The sequence below is a fragment of the Hyperoodon ampullatus genome (assembly GCF_949752795.1).
Source record: "Hyperoodon ampullatus genome assembly, chromosome: 1".
Classification (NCBI taxonomy): Eukaryota; Metazoa; Chordata; class Mammalia; order Artiodactyla; family Ziphiidae; genus Hyperoodon; species Hyperoodon ampullatus.
The window spans coordinates 177,068,019-177,084,055 of NC_136914.1; the positions used below are offsets into that span (position 1 = coordinate 177,068,019).

A 16,037-nucleotide genomic window follows, 5' to 3' on the forward strand; every position below is an offset into this window, starting at 1 on the left:
GATTTTTGTCAAGGGCTTTTTTTCTGCATCTAATGAGATCATTTTTTTTTTTTTTAATTTTTAATATGGTGCATTGCACTGATTGAATTCAAACATTAAAGCAACCTTGCATATCTGGGGTCAACTACACTTGGTCATGATGTATTACCGTCTTTACATATGTGTTTTTGATTGACTAAAGTTTTGTTAATAATTTTGAGTTTGTGTTCATGAAGTATATTGGTGTTTAGTTTTCTTATAATTTTTTTCTGGTTTTGATATTGGGGTAATGTTGGCCTAATGAAATGAAGTGGGAATTATACCCTCCTTTCTGTTTTTTGGAAGAATTTGTACAGAATTGGTATTGTTCCACTGTTTTCTAATTTCCAGTGAGAAATCTGGTATCATTCTTACCTTTGTTCTTCCGTGTCTTTTTTCCCTCTGGTTTCTTTTAAGATTTTTCTCTTTATCAACTGATCTTCAAATAATTTTATTATAATGTATCTTATAGTTTTCTTCATTTCTTGTGCATGGGGTTCACTGAGCTTCTTTTATCTTTGAATGTAATTTTAGAAAATTTTAACCATTATTTTTTCAAAAAATTTTCTTCCCCCTCCCCCCTTCCGGGGGTCCATTTTCATGTATTTAGGCCCTTTGGTGTTTAATTTTGGGTAGTTTCTAAGGCTGTGCCTTCGAGTACACCAATGTTTTTTTGTTTTCTGTAGTGTCTGAACTGCTGTTAGTCACATCAAGGGTATTTTTCATTTCAGACAATTAAAAAATCTTTATAGGTTTGATTTGGGTCTTTTTATATTTTCCATGGCTTTCCTTAGGCTCATGCTTTCCTCTACCTTCTGGAACATATGGAATATAGTTATAATAAAATGGCTTGAATGTTTTTGCCTACTGATTATGTTATCTCTGTCATTTCTGAGTTGGTTTGAATTGATTGATTTTTTTTTTTCCTCTAATCATGGGTCATGTTTTCTTGTTTCTTTGCATACCTGGTTATAGTTGATTCAGTGCTGGCAGTGTGATTTTTACCTTGTTGTATACTGGATATTTTTAATTCCTTTACCTATTTTTGAGCTTTGTTCTAAGATACAGTTAAGTTACTTGGCTAATGTTTGATACTCTTGAGCAGGAGTTGGCCAATGACAGTTTGCAGGTCAAATCTGGCCATGCCTGTTCATTTCTTTTTGGGTTTATGGTTGCTTTTGTGCTGCAGCAATAGAATAGTCGTGACAGAGAGAATGGATGGCCTTCCAAGCTCAAAATATTTACTGGCTGATCCTTTATAGTCCCTTGCTTTTGAAGGCTTATCTTTAAGCCTTTTGGAGGACCAGAGCAGCCTTGGGGTAGGGCTGATTTCTTCCCACTCCTGAGGCTGTATGTCCTGAGCACCTACCTCATCCTTGTGGATTCAGAGGTTTCTCACTCTGGGCCCTGGGTGATTGTTCTACCTGCTCATTTCCAGCAGTCCTCTCTCTCTTGGTAGGTAGTCTTTTCACGCACCTGCTAATCAGTGTTCAGCATAGGCTGGAGGGGAATCTCAGCAGGCCTTGGAGCACTAGCTCAGTGTCTGCTGTCTGCCTTCCGTGTACTCCATGCGTACCATCCAGTGCTCTGCCTTGTGGATCCAGCTGCCTTGGCCTCCACGATTTCTCAGCTCTGCCTCATCAACTTGTTGTGCTATGTTTGGGGCCTCCATCCTGTGCAGCCAGCTCTCCACAGGCAGGAAGCTGAGCAGCTGTACTGCTCACTCATCTCTTCCCTTCTCTCGGCGTTCACTGTTTGGGCTGCCAGTTGTCCAACATCTTTTTTTTTTTCCTACTTTTTTCTTTTGTCCAATATCTTAAAACTGTAGTTTCATATATTTTATCAACTTTTTGAGGGCCAGGATGGTAAATCTGGTCTCTGTTGCTTTTTCGTGGCTGAATGTGGAAGTCTTCAACAATGAACAGCTACTAATGAATGGTAATAGTAGTAAATTCAGTGTGTCTGTTGCCAAGGAGGGTGCTGGTTCCTTCCACTTGCATCTCATGTCTTAGGGGCCCTTTTCTCTACTGACACTCTTACTTTGAATTACTATTAAAGTTTCTTCTAGTATCATGCTCCTTTTTCTTTCCAGTCATAGATAAAGCTGTCAAAAGAACAGTTATCATAGAAATAGAAACATTTAAATTACCAGCATGATGAGCTTATTTCTTGCCATCGCCATTCAGAATATCTATTTCTCACTGCCTTGGGTGCTTTGAAGTGAAACTGTGCTTATATACAGAAAGTTTTAATACCCACTTTGATTCTATGTTAAGTTCACAGTTTTTACAGTGCAGTTCAGAGTTTAGTTCAGCTGAAATCATATGACTGTTCTCAAACTCTAAGAATCCTTTAGTGCACTATTTGACATGCTTAGATCTAGACATTTCTGACCCTCTATGAGCCATGATAATCTTACTTATTTTTCTTTTGTTTTCTTACTCTGCTTTCTTTTTTTAAATTTTTTAATTTTTTTAAATTTATTTATTTATTTTTGGCTGCTTTGGGTCTTCATTGTTGTGTGTGGGCTTTCTCTAGTTGTGGTGAGCGGGGGCTACTCTTCGTTGTGGCGTGCGGGCTTCTCATTGTGGTGGCTTCTCTTGTTGCGAAGCAGGGGCTCTAGGCACATGGGCTTCAGTAGTTGTGGCTCGCGAGTTCTAGAATACAGGCTCAGTAGTTGTGGCGCATGGGCTTTGTTGCTCTGCGGCATGTCATGTGGGATCATCCTGGACCAGGGCTCGAACCCATGTCCCCTGCATTGGCAGGCGGATTCTTAACCACTGTGCCACCAGGGAAGTCCATCTTACTGTGAATTCTTAGCTGGATTGCATATACAAAATCAGCAGTTTTAAAAGCGTACTGTGATTTTCTTCTCTCTTTAATCATCAGTAATAAAATGAAAAGAGAGGGGAAAAAAACCCCAAAGTAGTGACTTTGAAATCAGATATAAAGATGACTTGAAAGGGATCAAATAGGCTATCTGGTATCGTATTTCTTAAGGCTTTGATTATTGTTTTGCTGCTTTTGGGGTGAGCTTCTCAGAACTGCCTCCATCAGTACTGCTAAGAATAGAGGAGCTTTGTGGGAACATTTTTTCTTTTAGGAGGTAATTTTTCTTGCTATGTATGCCATAAGAAATTGAAGAATGATCTTAATTTCTCATTTGAAAATGACTGTCTTACTGAGCCAGACTGTTTAACACCTCCAAGTTAGAACACATAGATTTGTCAATAAATTTAAAGGTGATAGTAGTCTCCATTACTACTAAGTTGTTTGAATAATATATTATATTCACATTTTAAATGGATATTGATCTTCAGCCAGTGACTAAATTGGAGCATCTCAATTTTTAAGAAATCGCTGATTCTTTTCCACTTTGTAGGTATGCAGCCAGACATAAATCCTAGCCAACATTCCACAGATTGTTTTGTACCTTTGCTTCTTCGTGCAGTACTCTTTAGGAAGTAATAATACTTTTTGCATGTTAAACCTGGCGAAAATCAATTGTCTTTAAAGCAACAAACTTAAAATGTATTCCTTTGTGTTTTGTTGTGTCTTGAAGGTACTTGAAGTTTATTGAGTTGCCCTTGTCTCAGAGGAAGTTTTGTCAAAGATGTCAGCAGTTGCTGTTGCCAGATGATGAGGAAAAGCATCGCAAGCATCAGATAGTGGGTGATATTTCTATCACCCAGTTAAAAAGGCCCAGTCAACTCCTTTATCCATTGGAAAACAAGAAGACAAATGCCCAGTATTTGTTTGCTGATAGGAGCTGTCTGTTCTTGATAGACCTACTCTCTACCCTTGGGTTCAGAAGAGTACTGTGTGTTGGGACACCAAGGTATGTTATATGGTATTATAAACATTCTCCCATCACCACTATTTAAACTGTAAGAAAATTTATTAAGTAGTTATTTATTGGATTGGCCAAAAAGTTCGTTCAGGTTTTTCCATAAGATATGGAAAACCCAAATGAACTTTTTGTCCAACCCAGTACTATGTGCAGGTTATGACATGAAGCTTCAAGTATACAAAGGAAATATAAAGCATGGTCCCTCTCTGAGGAGTTTGTAATCTTTATTCCATTTGAGAGAAATCTTTATAGATTTCTGATATATGATAGGAGATTCTTTCTGATTTGATTCTTAAGTTATTTATTATTTTAGAGTTTTCTGTTTCAGGTGAGATCCATCCACTGTTTTAAAAATATTGGTGAAATTTAAACCTTGCTTATACTTGCCAAATTTTCTTCAGTGTTTCACTGAAATATTAGAAATATCAGGAGAACATTGATGGGTTTTTTGTTTGCTTGTTATCTATGGCATTTGTAATTTCTTATTAAATTTGCTTTCACTAATTGCTTTAGGTTGCATGAGCTGATCAGGTTGAAAGCATCAGGTGACAAGAAGTCTAACATTAAAAGCCTTTTATTGGATATTGATTTTCGGTAGGTTTACAAAGTATAATATTTATTCTCCTTCATTGTGTTCTGTTTCTTTTTAATGTTTTCGTCTTATTAATCCTATTACAATCCTTTACTTAACATTTAGAAGTAGTGATTGGTTATAAGGTATCATTTTAGTCATATAGACTCAACATGTAATCTTCCATATTTTAAACAGGGAGATGGTAGATTTCTCCTTTTGCTAGTGTGCTTCCTAAATTTTCTCTGTGAATATGTCTAGTTGTCTTTGGCTTATAATTTAGAGATACATTTCAGTTGAGTGAAATTTCTTCTAATATACTTATTTTTCAAGGGTAATTCCAAATTTCCTCCAGAATTTTGTTTCATCATGATGTTTTAAGTGTGATAAGACATGTATTTTAATATTTTTACTGGATGATGTGCATACTGTCTTTCACTGGACATGACCTGAAGTGGAGGGAGTGCTAACTAGGAAATAGAAAAGTCCCGAGGCAGAGGATAAACAAACAGATAAGCTTTGTGGGAGAGGGTCAGAATTAAATGGCACCTGATGTGTTGGAACAAACAGGTGAGACAGTGGACCACATCTTGAATCCCCCCTCTGGTGGTAATTGAGAAGATACAGACGTTTGATTTACAACACAGGATGGCAAATGTGTCCATCCTCAGACTCTCTGATTCTGTAAACTTCAAGTACTCTTCCTAGTTTCTGTAATTGTTTGATTTCCAGGAGTTCATGGTGAGTCTGTAAGACACCGTGTTCTTAGTATATTTTACTTGTTCTTGAGTGTATTGAAGGAATTGAGCTTTGAGTTTCTTTTTATTTAATCTGATAGAGTCTATTTGGCCAATATTCCAGCATTTGCTGGATTCTCTCTAGTATTATTACTCAGGTTCTCTAAGAAATTACATATGCTTTTTCTCCCTAAAAACAGGCAGACAGATTTTTAAAGTGTAGAAAGTCACAATAAAAAGTACAGCTTTCGTTATTTATTTTTCTTTAGATTTCCAAGTCAACTTTAGTTTATCTAATATAAGCATGTATGTTTCTCAGAAATAACCCACACCTTCTGTAACCCTCATCCCTTATTAACAGGACTAGCACACACTTTACAAATACCTGCTTGATGTGAGTAATCCTCGGGAAAATGGAATTCCATAAGTGATAATATGGACTTCTTCTTAAACTCAAATTCTTTTTTTAAATTGAGTTATAATTCACTAAAATTTACCATTTTAAAGTGTATATTTCAGCAGTTTTTGGTATATTCACTAGGTTTTGCAGCCATCACCCATGATTCCAGAACATTTTTAATCACACTACAAAGAAACTCCTTACTTCCCCTAATAACCACTAATCTGCTTTCTGTCTCCATGGATTTGTCTATTCTGGATGTTTTATATAAATGGAATCATACGATGTGTGACCTTTATGTCTGGCCTCTTTCACTTTAGCATAATGTTTTCAAAATTCCTCCATGTCATAGCATATAACTGTACTTCCTTTTATGGTTGTATAATATCCCATTGTATGAATATCTCAGTTTCTTTTTTAACTACCATGTTTCTTTCCTAAAGTATTATTGTTAAATTATTATAAATGTATTATTTTAAAGGTAGAAATTTAACTTTTGAGGTCTTATAATAACAATATTAACAATAACTAGTATTCAGTGAATACTTGTCACGTGTCAAACCCTATTCTAAATCCTTTGATCCTCACAATAGACCTATAGGGTAGATACTATTAACATTCTCCTTTTCCTCAGAATAGAAAACTGAGATACAAAGAAATTAAATAACTTGACCAAAGTCACAGTTTATAAGTGTCCAGCTCAGGATTCAACCCCAGTCAGTCTGGCCCCCAAAATTAAATTATCCTCTGGAAATAACTTTGCTTTTGGAAGTGTATATAAGCCTTTCTTATATAGCCTATATTTCTCTCTTGTCATCCTTCTAGCTTTCCCCTTTTCCACCTATCCCCCTGCTTTGTTCCACAACAGTTTTCAAATGCGTTAATAACTGGTTTCCAGGTTATTCATGTATTTAGAGTCAGGCATTCATATTAGTCAGGAACCTTTCTTTCATTAGAGTCCCAGAAATCCATTTATGTCACTGCGAATGTATTGGCTCACACTGCTGGAGTCTAGGGTATAACAGGCTTCAGTCCAGTTGAGATCCTGGGCCTCACATAATTTTTTAGAGCTCTGTCTTTCTCTCTCTACCTCTCATTCTGTGTTTCTCTCTGTACTGGCCTTATTCTGCAGACAGCTTCCTTCATTCTGCCAAGGACTTTGGTGGGCAGCAGCTTTAAACTTACATAGTCTCAGCTGAACTGCCCAGTAGAAAAAGAATCTTTCCTGAGAGCTCCAGCAGCAAAACTCCAGTGAGTACTCTGCCTACCTTGCCTGGGGTTACATAGCCATTCCAGAACCATTACCGTAGCCTGGCAGATAGGGTGCTATGGAGTGGGTTCTCCATAGGAAATAGGTGTTTGACTGAAACGAGGGGAGATATAAGTGCTAGAAAGACAAAAAAAAAAAAAAAAAATAGATGTCCACAACTGAATTATTCAAGACAATATATGTCAGTTGTCAGCAGCACATACATTTTCATCTCTCTTGGGTATTGTATTAATTTGCTAGGGCTGCCATAACAAAATACCACAGACTGGGTGTGTTAAACAATAGAAATTTATTTTCCCACAGTTTTGGAGGCTAGAAGTCGAAGATAAGGGTGTCAGTAGGTTTGGTTTCTTTTTTTAAAAATTTATTTTATTATTTATTTATTTATTTTTGGCTGTGTTGGGTCTTTGTTGCTGTGCGCGGGCTTTCTCTAGTTGTGGAGAGCAGGGGCTACTCTTTGTTGTGGTGTGTGGGCTTCTCATTGTGGTGGCTTCACTTGTTGCAGAGCATGGGCTCTAGGTGTGCAGGCTTCAGTAGTTGCGGCACACGGCCTCAGTAGTTGTGGCTTGCAAGCTCTAGAGCACAGGATCAGTAGTTGTGGCGCATGGGCTTAGTTGCTCCACGGCATGTGGGATCTTCCCAGACCAGGGCTCGAACCTGTGTCCCCTGCATTGGCAGGTGGATTCTTAACCACTGTGCCACCAGGGAAGTCCCAGGTTTGGTTTCTTCTGAGATCTCTCTCCTTGGCTTGTGGATAGCTGCCTTATAACTGTGTCATCACATGGTGTTTCCTGTGTGTATGCACATCCCTGGTATCTCTTTATGTGTCCAGATTTCCTCCTCTTATAAAGACACCAGTCGTATGCATTAGGGCCCACCCTAATTACTTCCTTTTAACTTAGTCACCTCTTAGTACACCTGAAACTAACATAACATTGTACATCAATCATATTTCAATTAAAAAAAATTTTTTTAAGGATAAATGCTTAAAAATTAATTTAATTACCTCTTTAAGGGCCCTCTCTCCAAATATAGTTACCTTTTGAGAGACTGAGGGATCAGTGCTTCAGCATATGAATTAGTTGGGGGGACACAACCTAGGCCATAACAGGTTTATACCTAGGAGTAGAATTGCTTGGTCATGTGGTATTCTATGTTTAACTTCTTGAGGGACTCCCAAACTGTTTTCCAAGGTGACTGCACTGTTTTACTTTACCAACAGCAATGTATGAGAGTTCCAATTTCTCCACATCTTTGTTAACACTTGTTATTCTCTGTCTTTTTTTTTTTTTTTTTTTTTTTTTGGTACACGGGCCTCTCACTGTTGTGGCCTCTCCCGTTGCGGAGCACAGGCTCCGGACGCGCAGGCTCAGCGGCCATGGCTCACGGGCCCAGCCGCTCCACGGCACGTGGGATCTTCCCGGACCGGGGCACGAACCCACATCCCCTGCATCGGCAGGCGGACTCTCAACCACTGCGCCACCAGGGAAGCCCCCTTCTCTGTCTTTTTGAAGTAGTGTCTCATTGTGGTTTGTTTTGCATTTTATTGGTGGCTAATGTTGTTGAGCATCTTTTCATGTGCTTATGGCCAATTGTTTATCTTTTTGGAGAAATGTCTATTCAGTCCTTTGCCCATTTTTAAAATTGGTTATTTGTCTTATTGTTGAAAGAGTTCTCAATATATTCTGGATACTAGACCCCTATCAGATATATGATTCATAAATATTTTCTCCCATTCTTTGTGTTTTTTTCACTTTTGATGGAGTCCAATCATTCTGTTTTCTTTGGTTGCTTGTGTTTTAGGTGTCATACCAAGAAACTATTGCCTAATCCAAAGTCATGAATATTTACACTTGTTTTCTTCTAAGAGTTTTTAATTTTAGCTCTTACATTTAGATCATTGATTTCTTTTGAGTAATTTTTATATATGGTGTGAGGTAGGGGTCTAACTTTATTCTTTGCATGTGGATATCCAGTTACCTTGGCACCATTTGTTAAAATGATTATTCTTTTCCCATTGAATGGTCTTGGAACCTTATTGAAAACCAAACGACCATAAATGTATGGATTTATTTGTAGATTCTAAATTCAATTCCATTGATCTATGTCTGTCCTTATGCCGGTCCCACGCAATCTTGATTATTGTTGCTTTGTATTGAGTTTTGAAATTGCAAAATGTGAGTCTTTCAACTTAATTCTCTTTCAAGATTGTTTTGGCTATTGTGGGTTCCTTGCACTTCTGTATGAATTTTAGAATTACCTTCTCAGTTTCTACAAAAAAGCCAACTGGCCTTTCTATAGGGATTGCATTGAATTTATAGATCAATTTGAGGAGTATTTTCATCTTAATATTAAGTGTTCTGGTTCATGAATATGAGATGTCTTTCCATTTATTTAGATATTCTTTAAGTTCTTTAAACAATATTTTGTAGTTTTCAGTGTGCAGGATGTGTACTTCTTTTGTTAAGTTTGTTCCTGAACACTTTATTCTTTTTGTTGCTATTGTAAATAAATTGTTTTTTAAAATTTTATTATCTATTGTTCATTGCTACTGCCCTGTTTACTTGTTTTTTAAAAAATTGCAATAAAGTACACATAGTAAATATAAAATTTACCATGTTAACCATTTTTTAAGTGTATAGTTCAGTAGTGTTAAGTAAGTGAAGTACATTCATATCGTTGCACACATTCTCCAGAACTCTTTGCATCTTACCTGATGTACTTTTTTTTTTTTTTTTGCGGTACGCGGGCCTCTCACTGCTGTGGCCTCTCTTGTTGTGGAGCACAGGCTCTGGACGCGCAGGCTCAGCGGCCATGGCTGATGGGCCCAGCCGCTCGGCGGCATGTGGGATCATCCCGGACCGGGACACGAACCCGCGTCCCCTGCATTGGCAGGTGGACTCCCAACCACTGCGCCACCAGGGAAGCCCACCTGATGTACTTTTAATTTGAAAGATTTATATGGCCCTTTAACTCTTTTGCCTTAAATGCCACGCCTTGTAGTTTTACCTTTCTTGAGCCTGTAGTTCAAATCCCCTGGTCAGAATAGCGAGTAGGGGATGTGGATAAAGTTGTTTTATAACCTATGGAATACACAGATGCTTTTTTTCTTTTTGTCTGTAAACCTGCGTGTGTGTGTTGCAGACAAAAGCTGAAGGCATAGTACTGTGGTATCCTAGCATGGCTTCCTTGATAGCTGCTCTGTTTCTTAGCCAGTTCTGTAAAAGGTCAACATTGGGTGCTAAGATATAGCTGGTTTATTGACATATGTTTGTAGCCAGAATGAACTCAGCCTGTTGCCTGTATTTACACTATAATGGAGTGTGGGGTTGGTTCAGATTTCTCACAAGGACCACAGTTAAATCAGGGAAACATTCCTTTGTGGTATAAAGTGGTACTGAATAGTTCCTTCTGGCACTTTGACTTTGGCTTTTTGTTGCCCTATGTAAGGTCTGTGCAAGGCTGCAGAGAACTGCCTCAACTCCAGGGCTGTATGTAGATGTGTGGTAAATGTCCTTTTCTGGGGGTCTAAGATATGAAGTTAACATTTGCTAAGATGGATTTCTATATGCTCTAATTTTAGCATGAAAGATATGAAACTCTGTTTGGCAAACTGTCATCCAAATAAAGTTGTATCAAAAAATGTATTTCTTAGGCTCATTTCATGAACTAGTTTTATTCAGCTCTTGATTACATTTCCTTTGTGTAGAACATGTTTCATACTTGGTAACTGACTCTGATTTAAAGAGAATGAATGGCCAAATTAAATGAATGTCCTTTTGAGCAGTTTTCAAGTGCATGCATTTCTGATTGGTTTTGTTTGCCTTATTCAATGGAGAGAATAATTCTTTGTGGCCAATTTTATTCTAAGAGGGTGATGTTGAGTGATTTTTCATAATTTAAAATATGAATAATTATGCGTCCTTGTTTGTGTTTGATGGAAACTTAGAGCTGAAATCTTGGCTTTTTTCTCTCTCTGGCTCTGCCCACTGCTGCCCAGAACATTTTGGATGAGTGTGCTATGCTGAATTTTACGTAAATAAATTTTTTTTTTAATTTTAAAAAATGACTATTGCATCATGAAGCAATGAAAATAAATGGAGGGGGGTAGAAATATATTTAAAAAGAGATTGTATTTTCCCTTGCCCACACAAAGCAATGCAAGAGCGAAGAACACTCTCAAATGATGGTTGATCCACAGCTGTACTAGTATTAATATATATGTGTAAATTAAGTAACTGATATAGCTATATTATCAGCTATTTGGGATTTGGTTAAAGAGGAAGACATTTGTTTATTAATGGTAATTTACATTGTCCCACCGTGTTTTGGAATGTTCCTTGGGTTACAGTACATAGTTTAAATATTTTTCAGTTATTCAAACCTTCTGTTTACTTCTTCAGTGCAAATTTGTTTTATGAAATCATCAGATGTACTAACAGTATCTTAAGTGATATTAAGGGATATTGTACTGAGAATGGGGAACAGCTGTTCTTCCATCTCCACAGAATAACAAGAAACGGATCTAGATTATAGGAGGAGATATTTTGATTGGGCATAAACATAATTCCCTAACATTAGAGTCACTGAGACATACATCTTTATAGCTGGTATTTATTAAAATAATGATACCTGACATTTCAGTATATGCTTTGTAGCTAGCATTGTATTCAGCACTTTACATACATTACCTTTATTCTTACCAAGTCCTATGAGGTATTATAGAAACTATTTTCCTATTTTGTAGATGAAGAAACGGGAGCTCAGATAGGTTAAATAACTTACTAAGATTACACAGCTAATAAGTGGGAGACCCAGAGTTTGAAACCAGACCACCTGACTCTACAGCTGTACTCTTAGCCTCAGTGTAATAGGAAGAGGATAAACTAGGCTTGTCCGTTGTATTAAATACTCAGCATGGTTGGTGATCAGTTATAGACAGTCATAAATAACCGTGAGTAGAAGTAGAAGCAAAGAAGCACCGTATTGTGATTTGGTTAAAGGAGCTGTGTAAGTAAGGATGTGTCCCTGATTTTTTCTCAGTCTTTCCACTAGGTTATGAATTCTGTAGAAGGATGGTGTGGTTCATATGTGAATTGTTTATGACAAAACTGTGGAAGTTCAAAATCCTATTGAGGTAAAAGAGGTTTCTATATTATACAAAAAAACCTCAGAAATCAGCAAGAAAGACATTAAGGCCCATAGACATAAATGGGTAAAACAGAGCTAGGCGGTACAAATAAAATTAAGGAATAAAGAAAACTCAGTTTTGTAAGAAGTCAAATACATGCAAATTTAAGCCATAATGTGGTATGAATTTTGCCTAGTAAATTAGTGAAAATTTATAAAATGTTAATACCCAAAGCTGGTACTCTCATTCATTACTGACTGCATTTTAAAGTAGTATGTTAGAAGAAAAAAATGATTCAATCAGTAAATAAATATCCTCTTTCCTGGCACTAATTCAGTATATATGAAATACGTGTACTTCTTTTCTCTTACATATTGAGAAGCATATTTTATTAAGCTAATTCACAATAGACAAGAAAAACTCTGTATTAAATACCTTTTTTTGTTAACCACGGAAGAAAATAATTAACAGCTGTTGAGAAGAAATGTTGATTCAATATTTTCCTTAAAATTATTAACTATGAGAGATGTATTTTAATTGCCAGCCCATCTCAAGCTTAAGTTGCATAATAATCTATTAGGAACATGATTATTTATGTAGAATCTTCTGGTCCATAGGAACCAGAAGATGATATGTGTTTTTTATATATGAGTGTTCTGTAGTTTCGCCACTGGCTTATTAAACTTGGGACCATAATTTAAGTTTGTTATTCATCCACTGTTGCTGACTTCTTGAGATTTTGGGAAAGTATTCTTTATTTCAAAAAACTAAAGGATGATGAAATTGATTTTATTAAAGGTGTGATTTCATAGTTTTAAAATTTAGTTTACATTTATTTATTTATTTATGTATAGCAATGACCAGACAAGTAACTGCAGTAATAAACAAATTATCTTACAGGTATTCACAGTTTTATATGGAAGATAGTTTTTGCCATTACAACATGTTTAACCATCACTTCTTTGATGGAAAGGTAAGAATTATGACAGTTATCTCTTTCTTTTATTGTATTTCCTTCATTATTTTTCTAGGGTCCCTCAAGAGCAAATGGTGGCTTTTTTACCATTTATTGATATTTATTTTTGTTCATTCACTGAGTGTGTATTGAGGACCTAGAGGTGATCATGTTATTCATCTTTCATGACTTTTCACTGCTTCTTGGGTGAAGAGCCACTTTCTCACCAAGGCTCACGTAGCTTTTTGTGATCTGACCCCTGCCACTCTCCAGCCTGTCCTCTCCCTGTTCCTGCTTTGCTGTTCGTGTTCAGGACATATGACCTTCATCTCAAACTGGCCTTTCCACCACAGGGGCTTTTGCCCATGCTGTTCCCTCCACCTTCTACTCTCTCTTTGCCTTGTTCATATCACCTCATCCTTCAGAACCCTGTTCCAAGTCACTTTCTTTAGCCTCTCCTGACCCTCAGACAAGGTCAGGTTCTCCTTTGTAGATTTATGATCCTGTAATTAAATAATTCTGTGGTTAGTTGTTTGCTGTCTGCCTTCCTGATAAATTTCATGTCCCAGTTAAGGGGATTTATGGTTTTATTAAACTAATCCTTAAAAAATAGACAGTGTCGGGCTTCCCTGGCGGCACAGTGGTTGAGAGTCCGCCTGCCGATGCAGGGGACACGAGTTTGTGCCCCGGTCCGGGACGATCCCACATGCCGTGGAGCGGCTGGGCCTGTGAGCCATGGCCACTGAGCCTGTGCGTCCGGAGCCTGTGCTCCACAGCGGGAAAGGCCACAACAGTGAGAGGCCTGCGTACCGCAAAAAAAAAAAAAAAAAAAAGTAGACAGTGTCAAGAGTTAACTCCTATCTATGAACTCTGGGTGATAATGTGTCAGTTAAGGTTCATCACTTTTAACAAATGTCCCACTCTGGTGGGTGCTGTTGATAGTGGGAGCAGTTATCCACGTGTGGGGCAGGGGGTATGTGGGATATTGCTGTACCTTCCTCTCAATTTTGGTGTAAACCTAAGACTACTCTAAAAAAAAATAACCTTATAAAAAAGGGAGAGTGGTTTAAAAAAATCTTCTTTCAATATGATGTTAATAACATCATTGTGAATAAACAACATAGCAGAGCTGATATTTCTACTCCTAATTTGAGCTCTTTGTCAGTCCCATTACAAAATAAAATCTATAACCAACCAAGTAATCACACCTGACAGGAGGTTGGTCAAAAATGTTTGAAATTATCAAGACTACTTGAAGCATATCCATACATATATGTGATGGGTATATATCAATTTTTAAAGAATTGTGAGTCATGTTTTAAGTATATATTGTGCTTTAAGATATTAGCTAATGATAGAATGAAAACCAAGCAAGACTAAAAATCTAAGCATTCAGGAAATGAAAATAGATTCTAAATTGTTGGTTGGGATTGAAAAAATGAGACTCATTGAAAAATGAGATTTAGTAAGTATAGCCAGTGATGTACTCCTTCCATCAGAATCCATTTAGCATGGGGATACATATTTTTCAGCTGCGAAAGCTATGAAAACCAAGTATTGAAGTAAATAACAGTTAGAATTAGACTTCACTGTTTCCCAAAGCGCTTGTGTGGTTGATAACCACTAGAATTTGAGAACTGATCAGATGAGCATGAAGAACAAGGAATTGAAAGATCGCTTGACAGTAGATGAAGAGGGGCTTCTCATCTCGGACAGTGACAGTGGGGAAAAGAGAGGAAAGAAGTGGATTCTGAAGGCATTTCCCAGATGGAAACCAGAAGACTTGGTGTAATTACTCTGTGTACACCTGAAACTAATATAATGTTATAGTCAATTATACCTCAATTTAAAAAAAAAAAAAGAAGACTTGGTGATAAGTGTACCGGGGGTGAAGTCAAAGATGACATGGGGCCGTGACCTGGATTCATCTTCCATTCTTCAAAACAGAGAGCAGGGAAGTGTGGAAGTGACGTTTGGAAGTGTTGAGTTTGTGGGGCTGGCACGGCATCGATGTGCAAGTGTCCAGTGTGGTCTCTTGAAACTGTGGGGCTTTGAGCTCAGGGGGGTTGTCAGCACTGGTGACACAGCTGAGGAAGGAACTGAGTTCATATTACTGCTTGATGCTGCAGTAGTGGGTCAGGTATTTGTTTATTTGTTTTTAATACCAGACCGTGATTTTGCTTTTTAATTTGAACAATAAAGACGAGTAAAATTACATTTAAATATTGAAGAGTTGGCTAGCAATTTCATATATCTTAAGAAAGTAACATGTAAGTAGCCTTTTCTAGGAAATTCTATGTAACTTTTATTAAGAGTTTATAGAATTACCTTACAAGTTTCTAGAATAATGGTTGGAATAAGCTGCCAAGACTGAGCTCCATGTTCTGTTTCACAGAAGAAAACAGTCATCCAGCTCAGGCTCTCCTTTCTCTGTATTTTAGGAGCAGCCACTAAATAGCACTGCAACAGTAGAGAGTGACCTACAGAAAACTATTGTTTAATGATTTTACTGTCTCCCCTTTTTCTACCTACTTATGGAGTCAGGGTTTTCAGTAGATATTACCATCTACTAATCAATCACCAAAGCATTTAAGTGTCTACTAGGTGTCTGTGAAGGCATATAAGCCTTTGAGGTACCATGTGCCTTTGAGGATCTAAGCCTCTGCCACTGCACAGAAGCTCTTCACAGTTCATGGGATTAAAAAGTAGTAGTTTTCTGCACAGGATTTTTTTCATAGCAAATAATATAGTCTTTATAAAAAATGTCATATGCCTTATTGGTAAGGTGGTTAAAATGTGTACAGAGGGTGGCTATTTAAAATGCCGAGCACTTTTTTATTGATGACTGAGATGAAGAACAGAGTTAAGTTATTGTCAACCTTGGTGGCATAAGCAAGTGTCTGTTTCCCATAGGTGGTCAACATTAGGACCCTCAGCAACCTAGGACGGGACATCCCACCATTGATTCTTACCTGGGAAGATATTCTTTAATTTCTTTTTAAATTTGGTTAAGAGTTCAGGCCTCATTCACTTACTTATTTTCTTTTTTCTACTTTTAACTCTAAGGGGTTTTAATTAATTTATTTATTTTAAAATTTGTATTGG

The 16,037-nt window shown here is 37.2% G+C and overlaps 1 protein-coding gene across 1 annotated transcript in view; it reads left to right on the forward strand.

The window, feature by feature from the left end:
- Window positions 1-16,037, forward strand: part of ZCCHC4 (zinc finger CCHC-type containing 4) — a gene marked incomplete at its 5' end in the record, with an annotated part of 47,764 nt that overhangs the window by 14,238 nt on the left and 17,489 nt on the right. Inside the window, 3 exon segments of the mRNA XM_079701931.1 lie at window positions 3,581-3,856; window positions 4,382-4,462; window positions 12,878-12,950. Coding sequence (XP_079558057.1) covers window positions 3,581-3,856; window positions 4,382-4,462; window positions 12,878-12,950 — 430 coding nt within the window.